The sequence below is a fragment of the Equus asinus genome, chromosome 2, assembly GCF_041296235.1.
Source record: "Equus asinus isolate D_3611 breed Donkey chromosome 2, EquAss-T2T_v2, whole genome shotgun sequence".
NCBI classification, from domain to species: domain Eukaryota; kingdom Metazoa; phylum Chordata; class Mammalia; order Perissodactyla; family Equidae; genus Equus; species Equus asinus.
The window spans coordinates 59,307,254-59,328,325 of NC_091791.1; the positions used below are offsets into that span (position 1 = coordinate 59,307,254).

Consider the following 21,072-nt stretch of genomic DNA (forward strand, 5'->3'; position numbering starts at 1 on the left):
CCCAGCCCAGTGGGAGCAGGGCTGGCCTTAGCCTGGCGGCTGGAGCCAGCTGTCGCCTCCGCAGGCCTTCCCATGTCTTGTTTGTCACGCCTCCTTCGTGACACCCGAGCCCTGTTCTTGAGGAGGCTGTTCCACCCAGGCATCCTGGGCCCAGACTGCTGCGAGAGGTCTGGGAACTTTGGTGAGCTGGGTTGGGGGCCTGCCACAGCAGGTGAAGTGGAGAGAAGGTTCTGGCTCTGCTGTCGGAGCTCCACTGTGGAGCCCTCACCTTCTCTGAGCAGCCTGTTTCTGTTTAGGAACAGAGACCCATTCCTTCCGCCTTTGACCAAAAGAACAAGAGAGAGAGAAATTGGACTGGGTGTGGAAAGTTACGATGGGGCTATTATAAACACAAGGTATGCATGTTAACAAAGCTGTCACATGGCTGCTAGGAGTTTTCAAGGGTGACAAGGCTGGACGGGAGGGAGTGAGGGAGCCCTTTCCAGACTGGAGAGGGAGAGGGATGGGTGGTGGTTTGGGAAGGTTCTGGGAGGTGTGGATGGGTCTAGGCATTCTGTCTAGGTGGCTCTGGGGAGGGGGAGCCTGAGGACACAACTGTCGGGGAGGCCTGGGGAGCCGCCTTGGGACCGGGAACTGACTCAGGGTCTGGGGGAGAGAGGATGCAGTGTGCTCAGCCTTCAGACTGACCTCTCACCCTGGCTTTGAGCTGAGCCCTGGCTCCACCGTCCCCTTCCTGAGCTGCTGCTGCTGGTTGTGAGAGAGCCGGGGCATGGTGGGGGAGTGTGGATGTTTGGAGCAGAGTCCCCACTGATGTGGAGTAGCTCGTGCCCGGCTGGAGGCAGCTAGGGGAGTTGTCATGTTCTAAGGATTGCTTATGTCCCTGTGCTTCTGCAGAGTGCACCCATCTCAGGGCATGGGCAGAGTTGGGGCAGGCAGGGCAGGCTGCTCCCTCCCCGTCTTGATCCTGGACTGTCAGTGCCATATGGGGCCAGCAGTTACTGAGCTCTCAGAAGGTTCTGTGAGCCTCTGTCTTCCATGCCTTTCGCCCTTCTCTTGGGTCTGTGTGGAATTCCAGCCCCTTCCCTTCCCAGCAGCCCTGACTCTCGGACTCTTGAGCCAATCCTCCCCACACTCTCCAGCAGCTCTTAAAGGTCTCCTGCTTGCTTCCCAGCCATTTTCTTATTTGTTTTAAATAGGCCTTAACTGTATTACCCAGTGTTCAGAGGAGGAAAATAAGAAAATACCGATAAGCAAGTAGGAGAAAATAAAAATTATCTATAATCTCATCACTTGGTGATAACTCACATTAGCATCTTGTTGCAGATCCTCTCGTACTTTTCTTCTGGTACACTGTCATGAATTAATGTGGGATTATAGCCTGTACTTGTCTTGAAACCTGCTCCTTCCATTCCTATTTCCTAGATGTCTTTTCAATTCAGTCAATATGATATTTTTAATGGCTGTTTAATATTTCACCTTAGAGACATCCCATAATTTATTCAACAGATCCCCTGTTGTTAGCTGGAGGTTGTTTCCAGTGTTTTGTTATTATAAACAACACTTCGATCAACAAAATACCCTTGTAGTCTACTTTTTTGCATACATTCTTAAGTATTTCCTGAGGAGAGAGCCCTACAAGAGGAATTGCTGAGTCTACGAGGATGTCTAGCATGCCTCAAGAGGGGCAGAAGCTTTGGCTGTTGATGCTGTTGATGTTGGTGATGATGATGCTGATGTTGATGATGTTGATGGTGATGATGCTGATGAGGTTGATTTTGATGAAGTTGGTGATGATGATGCTGAGGTTGATGAGGTTGATGTTGATGAGGTTGGTGATGATGATGATGAGGTTGATGTTGATGAGGTTGATGTTGATGATGAGGTTGATGAGGTTGATGTTGATGAAGTTGATGAGGTTGGTGATGATGATGATGAAGTTGATGTTAGTGAGGTTGATGAGGATGATGATGAAGTTGATGTTGATGAGGCTGAGGTTGATGAGGTTGATGTTGATGAGGTTGGTGATGATGATGAGGTTGATGAGGTTGATGTTGATGAGGTTGGTGATGATGATGAGGTTGATGTTGATGAGGTTGAGGTTGATGATGTTAATGTTGATGATGTTGATGATGTTGATGGTGATGATGTTGATGATGTTGATGAGGTTGATGATGATGATGATGAGATTGATGAGGGTGATGTTGATGAGGTTGATGTTGATAATGTTGATATCCAGTTTAGGGGCCGGTGCTTTCTTTTAAACCTTGATCTGCTGAGAGCTCACCCAATCTGGACTTCCCTGGCCTCATTTTGTGACATTCATGGCTAGAATGTCCTCCTGCATCCTATGCCCTTCCAGAGCCTTCAAATCCAAACCTGACTTCCCTCTGCATCTGCCCCTGGTTCCCACTCAGGTGACAGTCTCCCACTTCTCCAAGTCTGGAAGGCCTGGCCTCCATGTGGCTTGACCCAGTCGCTTAGAGCCCTAGGACTCAACCTGGTTTGGAGGGGTAACTCTTTCCTAACTGTCTTATTTTCGCCAGATGAGTATAAACTATAGGGGGTCAGGGGCTGTGTCTTCATGTCTGTGTCCATAACTCCCCCAAAGCATCAGTAGAGGGCCCGTGGTAGGCACACAGCAAACATGTGGTAGGTGGCAGACTTGCCCACTCTCTCCAGCTACAGGGCAGCTGGGCCTCTCTGGGCCTCAGACTTTGCATCTGTACAGTGGGGGTGAGGGGTAGGCTGGGTCCCTTCCTGCCATGGCTTTTCCCACCCCCTCGTTCACTGCATGCCTCTCACTCCACAGGTTGTTGGTCCTGAGGCTGCCGGCAGAATATGGGTACAACGGCCAGCACGGCCCAGCAGACGGTCTCAGCGGGTGCCCCCTTCGAGGGCCTCCAGGGTGGCAGCACGATGGATGGGCGGCACTCTCTCAGTGTCCACTCCTTCCAGACCACGGGCTTGCACAACAGTAAGGCCAAGTCCATCATCCCCAACAAGGTGGCCCCCGTCGTGATCACGTGAGTGGCAGGGGGTACGTGACCATGTCCTTGAAAGATAGGACTAGGGGAGCTGCCTGGAGGGTGGTGGCATCAGTACTTAATGTCTACAAACTGTTTTCATAGATGAAGACATTGAGGCCCAGAGAGGTTAAGCAGTTTGTCTGCAGTCACACAGACAAACTAAATGGGAATCTTAGCCAGTGTTACTTACCATGTCCACAGTGCTAAGGAGTGTGAAGATTGGGGGAGTGGCTGGGGAGACACCCTTTTGAAATAATTTTTGGCTGAACATTTTCAAAGGAAGTCTATATACTTAGAGGCATAAAATTTAGATTTTTTTTTTCACAACCAGTAATTATGGTTTGAAACAGAGGTTAACACCAGGCCGTTAAAGAGCCTTGGGCTGAAAAAGCTGGAAGCTGTTGGTGGACTATCCTGATTAGGTCCTTCAGGGACATCCCGAAGGAGGCCGTGGATTTATTCTGGCATCGTATTTTGAGAGACCTTGACACAGTGTGTGCGCCCAGAGGAAGAGGGTCAGGAAGGGCGCTCAAAACCCTGTCTGCCCTGTGGGGCCAGTGAAGGAGAGGCTGCTGGGGAGCCTGAGGCCTGAAAGATGGAAGGCATGTGGGGTCCATCTCCTGGCAAGTCGGGAAGCCTCGTCTTTCATCTAATCGGCCCGCCACACTCCCCTGCCTCTGGGCCCCTCCAGGGCGCAGGAAGTAGGACACGATGAGCCAAGAATTAAATATGTTCCACACATAGAAGTTTGGCAGAGACGTAGCAGATGGGACCTCTGTGTCAGGAGACCTGAGGGGTGGGAGTGATCAATCCGGCCTGCTGGCTTCGGGGCCTGGCGGGAAAATTGTAATCATGATACATCACTGTGCTCGTGATAGGTGGAGGCGAAGAGATGTTACATAAAAGGAACTTGATATGTAGACTGTCCACTAGCGATGACAGAACTAGGTTTGGACCTCGAGGGCAGCAGTGGAGACGCATGTCCCGGACCTGGCTCGGCCTCTCCCTTGCTCTGTGACCTTGGGCAAATCCTTTTCCCTCTCTGGGCCTCAGTCTCCTTATCTGGATACGTGGGGATGACATTCAAAATATCTAACTGTGGTGTGGCTCAGAACAGTCAGCAGCCTGCTGTGAAAATCTGCTGCGATGGTACTGTGCGTGCCTCCCGGGGCCAGCTGTGGGCGCACTGCCCCTGTGCTGTAGTGTGCTTGGGGTGGAAGGGACCTTAGGGATCACCCAGCACAGAGACTGGCAAACTCTATCCTGCAGGCCAAATCCAGCCTGTCACGTTTTTGTAAGTAAAGTTTTATTGGAACACTGTCACTACCATTCATTTACATGTTGTCTGTGGATGCTTAACACTTCCAACTACAGAGTTGACTCATTGCAACAGAGACCGTATGGCCCACAAAAGCTTAAAATATTTACTATCTGGTCCTTTATATAGAGGTTTGCTGGGGCCACCCATGCAAAGTGGCATAGTGGTTAAGTTCACTGCAGTCTGCTTTGGCGGCCCGGTTTCACGGGTTTGGATCCTGAGCGTGGACATACACCACTCATCCAGCTATGCTGTGTGGGCGACCCACATATAAAACAGAGGAAGATTGGCACAGATGTTAGCTCAGAGCCAATCTTCCTCCCCCCCAGCCAAAAAAAAAGAAAGAAAGAAAAGAAAACAAAAGAAAGAAAAGGTTTGCAGATTTCTGATCTAATACCTTGTAGATCAGATGTGAAAACTGATTTAGCTAAGTAAACTGAGTTTCACGGAGGTAGAAGGATTTGTCGATCACAGTCCTGTGGTGAGAAGGAGGCAGAGCTGGCCGTGGAAACGCAGGCCTCTTGACTCCTTGTCTAGTGCTCTGCCCCACCATTTCACCACCCTGTCTTTCTTTGTTAAGAGGATCAAGCATGAGATCAGGAGCTCTGGGAGCCTGTGTCTTATTTGCTGTTATAATCAACACAGTAGCTTTTTGTGTCAGGAGTGCACAGACCTCCCCCTGGTTTAGCATCTACAGAAGTCTGGAATTTTACCTGTGGGTTTTGTTTGAAATGGCCCCGTGTGAAGGTAGAACTCTGCTAGTCATAATAATTGTGTTAATAGATGCCCACCGTGCCCTGGGCCAAGGCACTGGGCTGTGCATGGATGTTCCTTAGCCCACTGAGTTCTCATGACAGCTCTAGGAGGGGAGGCTCACTGGTAATGGAGCCACGGAGAGAGCGAGTGACTCCGAAGCCATGGCCGCCATGTGGTGGGGCTGGGCCTCATTCCTAGGCCACGCAGCCCTGTAGCCTGTTCTGAATCACCTCCCTGTGCTGTGGGACTGTCATGTGGGGTTGTTCTCAGGGACAATCTGATGGAGGGATCATCCAGGACCAAAGTAACCCCTAAACAGGATGCCCTACACAAGACAGAAGCTTCTCTCCACATGAAAGTCCAGGAGGTGCCACGGGCTCAGCCCCCCGTGATCAGCCCCGTGATCAGTCAGGCTCCTCCCCTCATGTTGCCCTGCCACCCACCAACATCTACTTCCTGCCATCACTTCTGGATGGTAGCCAGGGAGAAGAAGAAAAAATACGACACACACCTTCCCTTAAAGGGAATGGCCCAGAAGTTGCACACATCACTTCTCCTCATGTCCCATTGGCCGGAACTTAATCACATGACCATGCTAACTACAAGGGAGGCTGGGAAATGTAGTCTTCAGCTGGATGGCTCATCAACATTCGGGGTTTTATTGCTGAGGAAGGAGTGGAGAGTGGATCCTGGGGGACAGTGAGCAGTCTCTGCCACAAATGGGTGGCTGCACGGGCAGGGGTGGGGTGTCCCTGCTGTGGGTGTGGTGAGATGGAGAGGACCATGGCCGTGGAGGTTGCCTGACTGGGTCTTCTCCATTCTGCCCCCCCAGGTACAACTGCAAGGAGGAGTTTCAGATCCACGATGAGCCGCTCAAGGCGCATTACACCCTGGGCCGACTCTCGGACACCACACCCGAGCACTACCTGGTGCAGGTGAGCTCAGGCCCAGCCTCTCCCTGGCCTCTCCTGCCCTCCTGCACTCCTGCACTCCTTCCTCGCAGGGCCCCTCCCTTACCTCCTGCTCGCCCTGTCTGCTCCCTGGGCTCTCTCCTTTACAGCCTCACCCGATCCGCTGGGGTCCTGGCCCTGCTTCCTGTTGCCCCTGGTTCCCGGGGCCTCCTGTGGCGCGCCCTGCTCTTCTCTCCTCATGCAGCCCTGCCTGGCCAAGCCTCCCACACCTCCTCCGTCAGAGCAGCAAGCAGAGCACAGATGGGGGCCTGAGGTCCCCAGGCCCCAAACTGCTTCCTCCAGGCTGGGAATCTCCATCTCATTCTTTTTTGAAGTTTCAGAACGTCTCTGGCTTAGCTAGTATTGGTATTTTTTTTTTTTGCCTTAAATATCCCCAAAGCAGTAAAGTCCACGAGGACAGATGACTTGGGTCCATCTTGCTCACTGCTGGGGTCCCAGGCCCTAGAGCATCACTTTGGCGCCATGTAGGTGCTCAGTAGGTGTTCACTGAATGGATAATCGTGAGGATTGAACTGTCCTTGTTGAAAGAGTGGCTGGGAATTTCTGGTGTCAGAAGAACTGGTCCCATTTGTCATCTGCCTGGCAGTGTAGGTGGCGGTGCTACTGGAGGCATGGGGGCGGACAAGATGACTTTAGGGTTCCCCTTTGCCCAGAATGAACTCTTCTGGTTCCTCCTGCTCTCCCCTGATCCCTGAGTAGTGTTTTCCTCTTTTCTCGGTAGTTGTTGCATCCGCTCACCCCAGCTGGGAGGGCGGGACCTGCCCTTCCTCAGAACTGTGGCCCTAGGAAGTAGCTAGCACAGTTTTCCTCTGGTTCATTCCTGGTGCCCCAGCAGTGACTCCCTATTCCATGTGCTTCCTCTGGGGGCGAGAGACATTTGCTTCCTCCTGGGGGGGCTGTGGGCCCACCCTAGAGCCAGCTTCAGTTTCCTGCCCCTGGAGTGCCTCTCCCTGCTCTCTTTCTTCAAGACCTGTCTCAGGTACCACCTCCTACATGAAGCCTTCTCTGTTTCTCCGTTGGTAGGATTGTCTTTCCTTTTCCTGCACTCTGTGACATCCTTCCCAGGATCACAGATGGTCACATACTTTGTTTGTTTTTTTCCTTGAGCCTATGGACAACTTGAGGACCATGTCCCTGACCCACTCTCCCTGCTCCCTGGGACCTGGGATAGAGCCCTGCCGGTAGAAGGTGTCCCTGAGTCATCTAACTGAACCTCTGTGGCTCTTCCCCCACTAGGGACGCTATTTCCTGGTGCGGGATGTTGCTGAAAAGATGGACGTGCTGGGCACTTTGTGGAGCTGTGGGGCCCCCAACTTCCGGCAGGTGCAGGGTGGGCTAGCTGTGTTCGGCATGGGACAGCCCAGCCTCTCAGGGTTCAGGCGGGTCCTCCGGAAACTCCAGAAGGATGGACACAGGGTAAGCAGGCCACTTCCAAGCCCCCCAAATTTGGGAAAAGGGGCTCCTGGGAGGGACAACTTCAGAGGCTCTGCAGGGGCCTGGCCACATGCTGGGGAGGGCAGCTGGTGGCCTGGACCAGGCCTGCCAGGCCTTGAATGTGTGATGGTCATTGTGGTTGGCATGGCTGGGAAGTTCTGGGCGAACGTTTATTGCATAGTCCTGTGGGGACGTGGAAGCTCTGAGGTCAGAAGCCCCTTTTACATTGCACTCTGAGAATCTGGGAGGAAGTGAGGAGAGTGACAGGGTGACAAGAGGGGCCAGATCATAATGAGAGAGCCACAGGGTGATGATCACAGCCAACACTTATATCCTCACGTCAACCCTATAAGGGCGGGGCAATTATTCTCCCATTTTACAGAAGAAGAAACTGAGGCCCAGAGAGAATAAGTGACTTGCCAAAGGTCACACAGCTCATTTGTGGTGTCCCAAGACCTAAACCCAGGCAGCTGGACTCCAAGTGCCTGCTTCTAACCACTCCTCTTTCCTGCCTGTCGAGGATGTTGAGGCAGGATTTTGAGTGTTTGGGTGTCTCCAGGACAGAGGCTGAAGGCCCACTGTGATTGCAGGCTCATTGAGGGCAGCCTGCGTCTGAGCTGGCCCGGGATTAAGGTGGAGAGGCCTTGAGTGAACCAGAGTGGGGTGGGGGCGTTAGCTGTGTGCAGGTCCCATCTTCCCAGCTTGACTGTGAGTCCCTCAAAGGTGGGGTCTGCACACGTCTCCCTCTGTCTGTCTGGTGCTCAGTGAACAAATGATTGCATAGTGGTGGTGGGCATTCATTTCTTCACATGATTTTTATCGAGCACCTAATTTATCCAGGGCTCCCTGCGAGGAATTGTGGGGATGTGAAAATGACCAGGAAATGATTCTGCCTGCCAGGACGCTGTAGTCCATGAGGGCAGAAAAGGTGTATTCATTGATAATGTTAATACAAAGCAGGAATTAACACTATGAGCTTCAGAGGAAGGACTGTTGGCCCTGAGAGGAGGGAGGGCCCGGAGCAGGTGGCATTTGGACTGAGCTCTTCTTCTTGGGTAGGATTCACATTGCAGGGACCGGGTCGGGTGGGGACGGCCTTAAGGAGGGGGAAACAGCCTGGGCAAAGGCCTGGAGGCCCAGTGGAGCGAGTGTCCATGCTGGAGCCTGGTGATGGCTTCCTTCTTCCTGGGGCTCCGGGCAGGAGTGTGTCATCTTCTGTGTGCGGGAGGAGCCCGTGCTGTTTCTGCGTGCTGGTGAGGACTTCGTGCCCTACACGCCTCGGGACAAGCAGAACCTTCGCGAGAACCTCCAGGGCCTCGGACCCAGGGTCCGGGCAGAGAGCTTGGAGCTGGCCATCCGGAAAGAGGTGAGGGCTCCTGCTGTGGGTGGAGGCCCCTCCCTGGCAGGCCTCTCCCGGCCGACAGCCCATCTGGCTCTCACCAGCCCACGCTCTCCCATCTTCTGCACTGCTTGGGCGAGTGGCCGGCTGTGAGGCCAGCTCACAGAGGCCAGAGGAAGGACCTCCCAATCCCGGCCCTGTTTGCCTCTGCCCCTTTCCCACCCTGCTTTTCTCCTCCACCTTCAGCATCCTTGCTTAGAAAGGAGTCTGGTGGAGGGAAGAGAGCTAGACTAGGCGTCCCAGGACTGGAGTGCAGTCCTCCGGGAGCTGTGAGGCCTGGGGTGAGTCTGTTTCTGAGGTTCTGTCCTCCTCCTCCACAACATGGGGGCTTCTCAAGGTCTCTGAGGCTGTTGACAAGAGATAGAGGTGTGTAAGTGGAGTGTAGGGGTCATGGTGCCCCCAGAGACTCCCTGGGGCAGGACCTGAGGCTGTGTTGCTCACTGGTTGTCTCCCCATCTTCCTCCCAGGCCTCCTCTCTTCTAGCTCCTAGCTCCCCAAGCCTCACCCTGTCCTTCAGTCTGGCAGCTTAGCTAATTCCTGCTGCCCGCTGGGCAGAGCCCTTCCCACCTGGGCCCAGTGGAGACCATATCAGCCTGTGCATAGGTGGCTGCCCTGGGGCCAGTGGCCACCCCAATCCTGTCAGGGCATAGAGAGTGCCTCTGGCTACATGGTACTCCCTGGAGAACAAGCAGCCTACTCCGTGTAGCCTAGTCACTCCAGAGCTCAGCCAGGAAGGTCAGGAGGGACCTGAGGTCAGTCATGGCCCTTTGGCCCCCACACCTCCATCTAGATCCATGACTTTGCCCAGCTGAGTGAGAACACATACCATGTGTACCACAACACCGAGGACCTGCAGGGGGAGCCCCACACCGTGGCCGTCCGGGGTGAGGATGACGTGCATGTGACTGAGGAGGTGTACAAGCGGCCCCTCTTCCTGCAGCCCACCTACAGGTACTGAGGGTCAGTCCTGCTTGGGATTGCCGAATGGCCTGGGGCCGTGTGGGACTCCGTGTGCTGGGCCTGCTCTTTAGCTGCAGCCTCAGTTTCACCAACTGCAGGTTGGGCTGAGTTCCCCACAACCATCTCTCTCATGGGAATGCCAGGGTCGGGGGATGCCCAGGTGTGTGGACTGCGTGATGGACTGTTCCCCTCACCTGGCAGGTACCACCGCCTGCCCCTGCCGGAGCAAGGGGCCCCCCTGGAAGCCCAGTTCGATGCCTTTGTCAGTGTCCTCCGGGTAAGTGGGGGCGGGAGGAGGTGGTGGGAGCTCGGGGTGGGGGCAGGTACCTGGAGAGTGGGTCTGTGTCTAGGCCCTGTCTCCGTGGAGATGCTCGGGGTGGGTGTAGCCTCTGGCTTTCCTCAGGGGAAGGCCTGGTTCTGTGTTGTGTATGGGCTCGAGTGTGTCAGGGGGTGTCTGTGTGGGGTGTGCATACATCTGCCTGTGTATGTGTAGGTTGTGTGTCTGTGTGAGGGTGTGTGCACACATCTGGCTGTGTATGTGTGGGTTGTGTCTGTGTGGGGGTGTGTGCACACATCTGGCTGTGTATTGTGGGTTGTGTGTGTGGGGGTGTGTGCACTCATCTGGCTGTGTATGTGTGGGTTGTGTGTCTGCATGGGGATGTGTGCACATCTGTCTGTGTATGTGTGGGTTGTGTGTGTCTGTGTGTGTGGGGTGTGCATGTCTGTGTATGTGTGGGTTGTGTGTGGGGGTGTGTGCACACATCTGGCTATGTATGTGTGAGTTGTGTGTCTGTGAGGAGGTGTGTGCACACATCTGGTTGTGTATGTGTGGGTTGTGTGTCTGTGTGGGTGTGTGCACACATCTGGCTATGTATGTGTGGGTTGTGTGTCTGTGTTGGGGTATGTGAGCACACATCTGGCTGTGTTTGTTTGGGTTGTGTGTCTGTGGGGGGTATGTGAGCACACATCTGGCTGTGTATGTGTGGGTTGTGTCTCTGTGGGGGTGTGTGCACACATCTGGCTATGTATGTGTGGGTTGTGTGTCCGTGTGTGTGTGTGTATATGTCTGTCTGTGTATGTGTGGGTTGTGTGTGTCTGTGTGAGGGTGTATTTGTACATGTCTGTGTATGTGTGGGTTGTGTCTGTGTGGGTGGGTGTGTGTATATCTGTGTGTATGTGTGGGTTGTGTGTGCGGGGGTGTGTGTATGTCTGTGTGTATGTGTGGGTTGTGTGTGTGTGGGGGTGTGTGTACACATCTGTCTGTGTATGTGTGGGTTGTGTGTGTGTGTGTGTCTATGTCTGTCTGTGTATGTGTGTGTCTCTGTGCGGGTGTATTTGTACATGTCTGTCTGTGTATGTGTGGGTTGTGTGTGTCTGTGTGAGGGTGTATTTGTACATGTCTGTGTATGTGTGGGTTGTGTCTGTGTGGGTGGGTGTGTGTATATCTGTGTGTATGTGTGGGTTGTGTGTGCGGGGGTGTGTATATGTCTGTCTGTGTATGTGTGGGTTGTGTGTGTCTGTGTGAGGGTGTATTTGTACATGTCTGTGTATGTGTGGGTTGTGTCTGTGTGGGTGGGTGTGTGTATATCTGTGTGTATGTGTGGGTTGTGTCTGTGTGGGTGTGTGTGTGTATGTCTGTGTGTATGTGTGGGTTGTGTGTGCGGGGGTGTGTGTATGTCTGTGTATGTGTGGGTTGTGTGTGTGTGGGGGTGTGTGTACACATCTGTCTGTGTATGTGTGGGTTGTGTGTGTGTGTGTGTCTATGTCTGTCTGTGTATGTGTGTGTCTCTGTGCGGGTGTATTTGTACATGTCTGTCTGTGTATGTGTGGGTTGTGTGTGTCTGTGTGGGGTGTGTTGGTACATTCTCCAAGGAGGGAGCCCAGCACTGACCGTCTGGAGGAGGACCCTGGCCGTGGCTCGGCTGCTAACTTGCTGTGTGATCTTGGACAAATCTCCTATCCTCTGTAGACCTCAAGTTCTCCTTTCTTTGCTGGAGCTAAACATTCTCACCCTCTGACTCTTCAGTGCTATTTCCTGAGACTGATGGTGTTTCCATCCACGTCCACCGGCTTGGGAGGTCACTTGTTTAATTTGCATCTCACAGGGGGTGTTACAGAGGCCTGTACTCCCTACAGAGGGAGTAGTTCTCCCTTCCAGGGCTTCCCTGAGCTCGCCAGGGCCTGGGAAGGTGGAGCGGATCAGCTGTGGGGTTTGGTGAAAGAGTCTGAGTGGCCTGTCTGGCTCCCCTTGCCTCAGACTGCAGGGCGGGTGTGGCCAATGTCATGACCCCCTCCCCCGACTCAGCCCTCAGCCCAGGGGTTTCGGCTCACACTGTTGCCTGATGTTCACGGTCCTTCCCCAGGAGACCCCCAGCCTGCTGCTGCTCCGTGGTGTCCATGGGCCTCCCCCTGCTCTCCTCTTCAGCTGCCAGACGGGTGTGGGCAGGACCAACCTGGGCATGGTCCTGGCTACCCTCATCCTGTTCCACCACGGTGGGACTGCCTCCAGGCCAGAGTGAGTAGCCTGGGACCCAGTGTCCCAAGGGGCTGTGGGGTTGAGGAGAGGAGGGGTGGGACTGCCCCAGGATGCTGGGCACATGTCAGGAGTCCAGAGCTGGAAATTGGGCACCTGTGGTTCATTTCCTGGTTTGTCACAGACTTGCTGGGTGACCTGGAGAAAGTGTCTTCCTGGGCCTGTTTCCCCCTTGCCTCCCCCAGCGTGATTTGGAAGGGAGACTTGGAGCCTGTAGTCTGGTTCTTCCCAGCAGCCGGATGAGTGGGAGAGAGTTGACAATGGGGCTGTTGTAGAGGCCTCTGGGAGCACTGATTACTGCCCCCTTGTCAGGCCCGTCCCCTCGCAGACCAAGCCACTGCCCATGGAGCAACTCCAGGTGATCCAGAGCTTTCTCCACATGGTGCCCCAGGGAAGGAAGATGGTGGAGGAGGTGAGCAAGGGCTCTGGGCATGGAGCTGGGGCTGGGAGCAGTGGAGGGGCCACTCACTGCTCCCTGGTGGGGTCTCTCCCTCCCAGAACATCCCCATTCTCAGCCAATCATTTCTCTTTCCCTCGTTCTCTTGCATCTCCCACCGTCTTTCCTGGGCCCTGCTCCCTCCCCACTGCTGTCCCTTCCTCCCTGCCCCGGTCCCTGGCACCAGGTGGACAGAGCCATCGCGGCCTGTGCAGAGTTGCATGACCTGAAGGAAGTAGTCTTGGAAAACCAGAGGAAGCTGGAAGGTGTCCGGCAGGAGACCCCCGCAGAGGTGAGGCCGAGAGCCGCTGCTTTTGCCCGAGCCCTGCAGCTGCACTCGTCAGGCCCCTCACCTGCCTTCGTTCAGACTGACTTTTCCTGGCTGCTGCTTCTCCCACGAGAGAGCGGATTCCAGAGGAAGGGGCTATAGGGGAGCTGGGCCTGCAGGAAGGACGGGCAGGAAGAGGGAAGTTTACTTTCTGACAGGTCCCCTCATGCAGAATAAACAGGATGGAGGAAGGGGCTGCTGGCGGGGCTGGGAGCGCCTGGATCCAGACACTTCCCAGACTGCTCGTGACTCCCTGTGCAAATAAAACCCATAGTGTTTCTTTGGGAAGGCCGGGTTTCATCCAGCCGGCTGCTTCGGGAAGGTGATGGGCTCTGCGTCCTCTCCGCAGGCCTGTCCCCACGTTCCGGGGAGAGGAGCTCAGCTTGACAATGTTTGCACACAGAAAGTGCACGGAAAGAATCTGAAGCCTGCTGTGGCTTTTTCTTCTTTAACATTTAAAAAATATCTTTTAAAAGCAATATTATATTATGGAAAATCGAGAAATTGGACAAGAAAGGAAAATAATCACCTAGAATCCCAGCACAGCTGCTGTGAGCCTTTTGGGCTGGTTTCCTTCCTTTTTCATTTCGTGTTCCTGTGTAGGCTGCCCCAAGCAGAGTTTGCGTCCTGATTATTTCATTTAACCTCATCTTCCCTGGGCCGTTGCTGGTCGTCACGGGATTTTACTGGCTGGGTAACTTAAGCCCATTGCGTGGCTCAGCCATCACTGGCCTGGTGGGCTGAGTGGGGGATCTGGCCTGACTGCCTCGGTTCCGGTCCTGGCTCTGCCACCTATGGCTGTGTGGATATGGGCAACCTGCTTAACTGCTCTGTGTCTCAGTTTCCCCACTTGTGAAATGGTGCCACTAATAGCTACCCCATACGGTTGTTGTGAGGAGTGGGTGAGCTAAGGTCCATAAGCACTGGGAAGGTGTCCACCTGCCGTGGTTTACTAAACAGGCCCCTGTTGTTGGACACTTGAGTAGCTTCCAGTTCCTCATCAGTGTAAATACTTTTGCATCGAGCAGCTTCATAAAAATGAGATTTTTGTGCGTTTAGGATTTTTTCCTTTAGTCCAGATGAGGAGTTGGCTGACTATACTTCCTTTCTGGCCTATATGAATCTCACTTGCCCTCCAGAGGGTGGTACTGACCCAGCAGAGAACCCTGAGGTCTGAAGGCTGAGAGGGACCCTTGGGATTAATCCTCTTTGACAGCCTCCTACCTGGAGGGTGCTGGGCTGGGGGTGGGACACTTGTTTGGGGACCCAGCTCTCTTTGCCATCAGCTATGTGACTTTGAGCAAGTCACTTCCTTTCTCTGAACCTCAGTTTCCCCTCTGTAAAGTAGGAGTAATAATGACAGCCCCCGTGGAGCCCTGTCGTGAGGGTCTTTCTGTTTTCTTGTGGGCGGGTCACAGCTCTTGAGCATTTAGGCCTCTGGCTCCGGGCAGGGTGTTTCTGCACCTGCTGCTCCAGCATGGATTGTGTGCCACCCTGCAGGGTGAGTGGGGTTGGCGCAAAGGGGGGAACCCCAGCCTGCCTCTGGGCATGAGCTGTGGGGAGGCCGTCCCTGCACCGAGAGCTGTGGTCCTGCTGCTTTCCCTGCACCACGATTAACGGCAGCAAATGGGTAGAGTTAGATGCTCGGAGGAACTTCCAGCCAGGCAGACCTGTGTTACGAAGGAGGATTAGATTGTCTTCGGGGGATTTCTGAGGCTTAAGTCCTGCCCTTCCAGGGGTGGGGGTGGGGTGGCCTGAGCAGCCCCATGCTTACTCCCCTCCCCTCCTCCCTGTTGCCCTCCTCTCAGGGAGGTGGCGGCCAGCACGGTGTCCGGCAGAGGGCGCTGCGGAGCCTGGAGCGGTACTTCTACCTGATCCTGTTTAACTACTATCTCCACGAGCAGGTGGGGCCGGGGATGCGCAGACTCACGCCCCCTTCTCCTGGGGCCCCTGCTGCCCTCCCCACCACCGTGACTGACATGGGGTCCATGGGGACCCCTATGGGCCTGGGGAGAAGGGTGGGGACATGTGTGTTGGTTCTAGAGGAAGGTGGGTGTGGGGGAAACAAGGAGAGACCCAGATAGAAGGGTGGTCTCTGAGCAGGTCAGACAGAGGGAGGCCCCTCCTCTCTCCCTGGGTCACAGTTTCTGTGCCTTAGCCAGGGCATCAGGGCCTGGAAGGATCTCGCTTGGATGTCCTGGGCCTCCCCTGTCTCGGCTATCACGGATGACTCTTGGGCTCTCCCACCAAGGGGCAGGCAAGGAGAGTTTGGGGTGGCCCTGTGCCCCTGAACTTTCCTCTCTCTGCCTCGGGCTGCAGTACCCGCTGGCCTTTGCCCTCAGTTTCAGCCGCTGGCTGTGTGCCCACCCTGAGCTGTACCGCCTGCCTGTGACACTGAGCTCAGCGGGGCCCGTGGTCCTTGGGGACCTCATCACCGAGGGCTCCCTGGTGAGTGGGCTGGCTGTCTGGGGAAGTGTGCACGGATGTGGGCTGTCCCTGGGGCCAGAGGGCCCTTGATTCCTTTGAGGTCGGGTTAAGCATTGCCCTTACAAGAGGCGAAGGTGCTGTGGCCTGTGGGGTGGTGGGCTCCTCTGAGTGAGACAGGATTGTTATGAGGCCCCAAGAAGCACTTGCAGATGTGGCCGCTGTGCTAGTGCCCTCTCCTCAGTCTCAACCCCAAGTGATCGGGTGGGGAGTCAGAAGCCCTGCTTCTAGTGTCTTTGCCCCTGGTTTCTCATCTTTGAGCCTCAACTTCCTCATCCAGAGAGTGGGTGCCAGTACTCTTCTCCTTGCCGGGGCCGTGATGAAGCTCCAAGTGTGCCAAATGCTTTGTAAACTGTAAAGCGCTGGTCCCGCCCCTCCTCAGCCTGCCTTGGGCTGGGTTCTGAACCTCTCAGTGGCTGCTGCGGGTCCCAGGCTTGCTGCTCTCCCCGCAGGGAGCCGATGATCTTGTCTCCCCGGATGCCCTCAGCACCGTCAGAGAGATGAATGTGGCGAACTTTCGGCGGGTGCCCCGTATGCCCATCTATGGCATGGCCCAGCCCAGCGCCAAGGTGACCACCCCACGGGGCCTGGGTCCACTCCTGTGGTGGCGGAGGGGAGGGGAGAGCTCTTTCACCGACAGCCCTCCTGTTCCCCAGGCCCTGGGGAGTATCCTGGCCTACCTGACCGACACCAAGAGGAAGCTGCGGCAGGTCGTTTGGGTCAACCTGAGGGAGGAGGCTGTGCTGGAGTGTGACGGCCACACCCACAGCCTGCGGTGGCCTGGGCCCCCCATGGCTCCTGACCAGCTGGAGGTGAGGCCCTCCTGCCTTCTACACACCCCTCCCTACCTTGGAGGGCTTCTTGGGAGTTGGCCTGGAGGGTCTTCAGGAGGTCTTCTGCCCCTCTTATTCAGCGGGAGCGTCTCTGGGAGTGGCTGAATTGGGACTCCTTCTCTGGCCACCTGCTTGCCTCTGGGTCTCGTTATGACCCTCGGGGCTCGAGAAGGGGCAGGAGTGGGCCGGGAAGCCAGGACTGGGCCTGGCCATAGCTGGCTCTGGTCTTCCAGGGCTGTCCCGGCGGCTCCCTCAGTGGCCTGAGCCATCTGTCGCACCCTCCCCTAGAATCTGGAGACCCAGCTGAAGGCCCACCTGAGCATGCCTCCCTCGGCCACAGAGGGCCCGCGGGCCCACAGGTTCCAGACGTGCCTTACCACACAGGAGGTCTTCAGCCAGCACCGCGCGGCCTACCCCAGCCTCACCTACCACCGCATCCCCGTGCCAGACTTCTGCGCCCCCCGCGAGGAGGTGAGGGGGCCGGGCAGGCCAGCCCTCTGGGGAGGGGGCGGAGGCTCCCCTCACCTCCCCTCTGGCCTGGGCCTCGGCTGTGGGCCTGGCTCAGGGAGGAGAAGACCATCCCGACTGCTCTGAGGGACGCATGGGGAGCTTCTTCTACAAGGTGTCAGACTTGGGGGTTTATCCACATTCCCTCCGAGCTTGGTGTGTGTACATAGGTGTTTATTATGTGTGGTAGGTGTGTGTGGGGGTGAGCATGTCCATAGGGAATGTGTCTGTGGGGGGAATGTGTTTGGAGTGGGTGTGGGTGTTGTGGAGTGTGTAACTGTGTAACGTGTGTATTTTATGGAGTCTGTGATGTACATCTTGTCTTTACCAGGGGACCTGTGGGGAGTTGTGTGGTGTGGTACATGTATGGGGTTTGTGGAGGAGGGTGTTGTGGAGTGCTTATGTGTGACAAGGGCTTGTCTTTGTGGGTGTTTGTATATAGTCTGTGTGTCTTTAAGGTATGTGGATACATCTGTGTGGAGTGTGTACCTGGCATGTATTGTGTGGGGTCACTGTGTGCCTGTGTGATATGTAGGTTGTGTGGGTGATGTGTCTGTGTGGGTGTGTGTGGGGAGTGTGGTGTGCTCTAAGTGACACAGAGTGACGGCTTGTCACCTGTATTTCCTGCCTTGCTTTGCCCTGTGGGTCTCGTTCATAGTTTGTCACCCCCCTGGTGGCCGAGATCGGCAGTGGTCAGTTGAAGTGGGGCCCCTGCCCTCAGGCTGGGACCTGGGTTGGGTCCAGCTCAGGCGGGCAGCAGGGCCGGGGGATCCCTGTGCAGCCCAGGGGCGCAGCACAGGGGAGTGGTGTACACATGTGCGTGTCCTGCTTGGAGGATGGGGGGGCAACAGGAGCCCCAGGTGTGGTCGTGTGTCTGCCCACATCTGGTCCTCATGCCTGGGGTGGGGGTTATGGCTGTGCATGGGGGTGTGGCTGTTTAGTGAATTGAGTGACCATACGAGGTTGTGAGCCTGGGGACACAAAGCCTGGCAGGGGACAAGCACTCCCAGGGCCGCTGCCAGGGTTGCCATTTGGAGGGGTGGGCCACACTGGCAGCACCCGCTGACTCAGACCTTGGTCTCCCCTCCCAGGATTTTGACCGGCTGCTGGAGGCCCTGCAGGCTGCCCTCGCCAAGGACGCAGGCACGGGCTTTGTATTCAGCTGCCTCAGCGGTCAGGGCCGGACCACGACTGCCATGGTGGTGGCTGTGCTCGCCTTCTGGCACATCCAGGTATGTGTGGCCTGTTGTGTGAGGACAGGGGTCTGCCCAGGCAGGCTGGGCCCTAGGTCCCTGGGGACGCTGCTAGGGCAGGAGGGTGTGGGGGGCAGAGACGGTGCCTGTTGTGCTCCTGGAGCCCCTCCCATCAGTCCTGGGCAGTGGGCAAGTAGGGCTGGCGTAGGGGACAGAGGGACCTCTGTCCCAGCACTGTCCTCCCTCAGGGCTTCCCCGAGGTGGGCGAGGAGGAGCTCGTGAGCGTGCCTGATGCCAAGTTCACCAAGGGCGAGTTTGAGGTGAGCACACCCGGTGGGGTGCCCAGGGGACACCTAGGGGAGGGGAGAGGGCGAGTCTTGCTGGCAGGTCACTGGGGATCATCAGAGCTCTTCTCCATGCTGTCACCTTCTGCCTCCTCATCCTGTCAGTGCTTCCCTGTTCCCATTTCACAGGTGAGCAAACCAAGGCACAGGCTCGGCTGTGGGCCCTGGCAGATGGCCATGGGAGAAAGGGGGGCTGGACCCCCGCACCCTGCCTAGCCCTGCTGCTGGGCTGCTGTGTGCCCTGGGGGAGGCCTCTGGCCACCATCTTATCTGGATAACATTGACGACTGCCTCATAGGCACCTGGGACCCAGCTGTGGTTGGTGACCTTCATGTGGGACCTGGCCTGCCCCACCCCATTTCAGTCCAGGGCACTGTATGGACAGCCACCAACATTTCTGATTTAGTCACCCATGTGTCACGTACCTGCCATGCGTCATCTTCTCAGACACCCTGCAAGTAGGTGGCAGTGTCCCCATCTCACAGAATGGGAATGTGGAACTCAGAGTGGCTGCCTGGTGTCTGCGTTGTGGTCGGCTCCTGTCTACCTGGCCAACCTCATCAACTGCCCCTCCCCTGCCCTCCCTTCTGTCCTGCCTCCCTGGCCTCCTTGCAGTTCCTCAGACTCACCAAACTCTTTCAGCTTCTGGGCCTTTGCGTGTGCTGCTCCCTTGCCCTGGACCTCTTCTCTCTTCCTTCTCCTGGCTGATTCTCTGCTTCTTTTCTTTTTTCTCTTTTTTATTCTAGTAAACTACATATAACATAAAATTTACCACTTTAACCATTTTTAGGTATACAGTTCAGTGGCATTAAGTCCATTCACATTGTTGTGCGACCATCACCACCATCCACCTCCAGAACTTGTTTGTCTTCCGAAACTGGCTGTACCCATTAAACGCTAACTCCCTTTCCTCCACCCCCCACCCCCCAGCCCCTGGTAACCACCGTTGTACGTTCTATCTCTATGAATTTGGCTTCTCTGGGTCCCTCAAATTAGTGGAATCGTACAGTATTTGTCCTTTTGTGTCTGGCTCATTTCACTTAGCATAGTGTCTTTGAGGTTCATCCATGTTGTAGCAGGTGTCAGAATTCTCTTCCTTTTTAAGGCTGAATAACATTCCATTGTGTGTACACAGCACATTATGTTTCTCCACTCATCTGTCGATGGACACGGGTTATTTCCACCTCTGGGCTACTGTGAGTAGTGCTGCTGTGAACATGGGTGTGCAAATATCTGTTTGAGTGTCTGCTTGCAATCCCAGAAGTAGACCTGCTGGACCATGTGGTCACTCTGTTTCATTTTGAGGAGCTCCCATACTGGTTTCCACAGCGGCTGCACCATTTCGCAGTTCTACCAGTAAAGCACGAGGGTTTCAGTTTCTCCACAAGTCCTTGCTGGCACTTGTTTTCTGTTTTTTGACAGTAGTCCTCCCAGTGGGTGTGAAGTGGCATCTGCTTGTGGTTTTGATTTGCATTTCCCTGACGATGAGTGCTGCTGAGCATCTTTTCATGTGCTCACTGGCCATTTGTATGTCTTCTTTGGAGAAATGTCTATTCAAGGTCTTTGCTTATTTTTGATTTGGGTTGTTTTGTTGTTATTGAGTTATAGGAATTCTTTATATATTCTGGATATCAATTTCTGATCAGATATGTGATTTGCAAATATTTTCTCCCATTCTGTAGGTTGTCCTTTTACACTGTCGATAGTATCCTTTCAAACAAAAGGTTTTAATTTTTACGTTCAGTTCATCTATCTTTTGTTGCCTGTGCTTTTGATGTCATATTGAAGAAGTCATTGCCAGATGCAATTTCATGAAGCTTTTCCTCTATGTTTTCTTCTAAGAGTTGTACAGGTTTAGCTCTTACATCTAGGTCTTTGATCCATTTTGAGTTAATTCTGCATGGGGATATCCAGTTTTACCAGCACCGTTTGTTGAAATGGGCGTTGTTGAAATGTGGCCCTCGGTATGGGCTGAGCCTGTTGCTGGGGCTGGAGGCCCCACCTGCCCCCTTGGTCTTCTTCCTGCTCATCCACCTCCTGTGGCTCCAGGTGGTGATGAAGGTAGTGCAGCTGCTCCCCGATGGGCACCGCGTGAAGAAGGAGGTGGATGCGGCCCTAGACACGGTCAGCGAGACCATGACACCCATGCACTACCACCTGCGGGAAATCATCATCTGCACCTACCGCCAGGTGAGCCCCCGTGCGCAGCCCAGGCCGGGCTGACTGGCTGTGTGGTGGCCCGGGGTCCTGTGGCACCCTCGTTGGTTCTCAGTTACTCCTTCACCTCCCGGAAGTGGAGGTCATCCCTGGAACGGAGACACGCCAGCTTCTGGAGTGCCTGGTGGGATGTGTGCAGGGGTGATGTTCAGAGTATTTGACAGCTGCTGTCCCAGTCAAGGATGTGGTCAGTCAGAACGAACACCCTGTCTAGAGCCTGTGGTGCCAGGCTTTGACCCTCCACTGAGTTTCTGGGCGGTGGGGGCAGGAGTTGGGTGATGGGGGCCCTCTGAGGTCCTGGAGAGTGGCTCTTTAACAGCCTACAGGGAAGCA

The 21,072-nt window shown here is 55.1% G+C and overlaps 1 protein-coding gene across 16 annotated transcripts in view; it reads left to right on the forward strand.

The window, feature by feature from the left end:
- Positions 1-21,072, forward strand: part of PALD1 (phosphatase domain containing paladin 1) — a 96,095-nt gene that overhangs the window by 53,459 nt on the left and 21,564 nt on the right. For 12 of the 16 annotated variants that reach the window (XR_011495524.1, XM_070489469.1, XM_014840312.3 and 9 more), the window contains exons 2-18: positions 2,810-3,023; positions 5,933-6,035; positions 7,308-7,487; positions 8,707-8,871; positions 9,695-9,855; positions 10,066-10,141; positions 12,228-12,379; positions 12,710-12,809; positions 13,021-13,125; positions 14,970-15,065; positions 15,481-15,609; positions 16,098-16,214; positions 16,302-16,457; positions 16,767-16,949; positions 18,077-18,217; positions 18,427-18,498; positions 20,572-20,712. Coding sequence is in view for 15 of the 16 variants with exons in the window: in XM_070489469.1 (XP_070345570.1) it covers positions 2,839-3,023; positions 5,933-6,035; positions 7,308-7,487; positions 8,707-8,871; positions 9,695-9,855; positions 10,066-10,141; positions 12,228-12,379; positions 12,710-12,809; positions 13,021-13,125; positions 14,970-15,065; positions 15,481-15,609; positions 16,098-16,214; positions 16,302-16,457; positions 16,767-16,949; positions 18,077-18,217; positions 18,427-18,498; positions 20,572-20,712 (2,262 nt within the window). In the remaining variant the exon portion in view is untranslated. Of the gene's footprint in view, positions 1-301; positions 396-2,809; positions 3,024-5,932; positions 6,036-7,307; positions 7,488-8,706; positions 8,872-9,694; positions 9,856-10,065; positions 10,142-12,227; positions 12,380-12,709; positions 12,810-13,020; positions 13,126-14,969; positions 15,066-15,480; positions 15,610-16,097; positions 16,215-16,301; positions 16,458-16,766; positions 16,950-18,076; positions 18,218-18,426; positions 18,499-19,657; positions 19,854-20,571; positions 20,713-21,072 lie in introns of those variants that run through there. The other 4 variants (XM_070489515.1, XM_070489501.1, XM_070489556.1 and 1 more) reach the window with 4 other exon arrangements.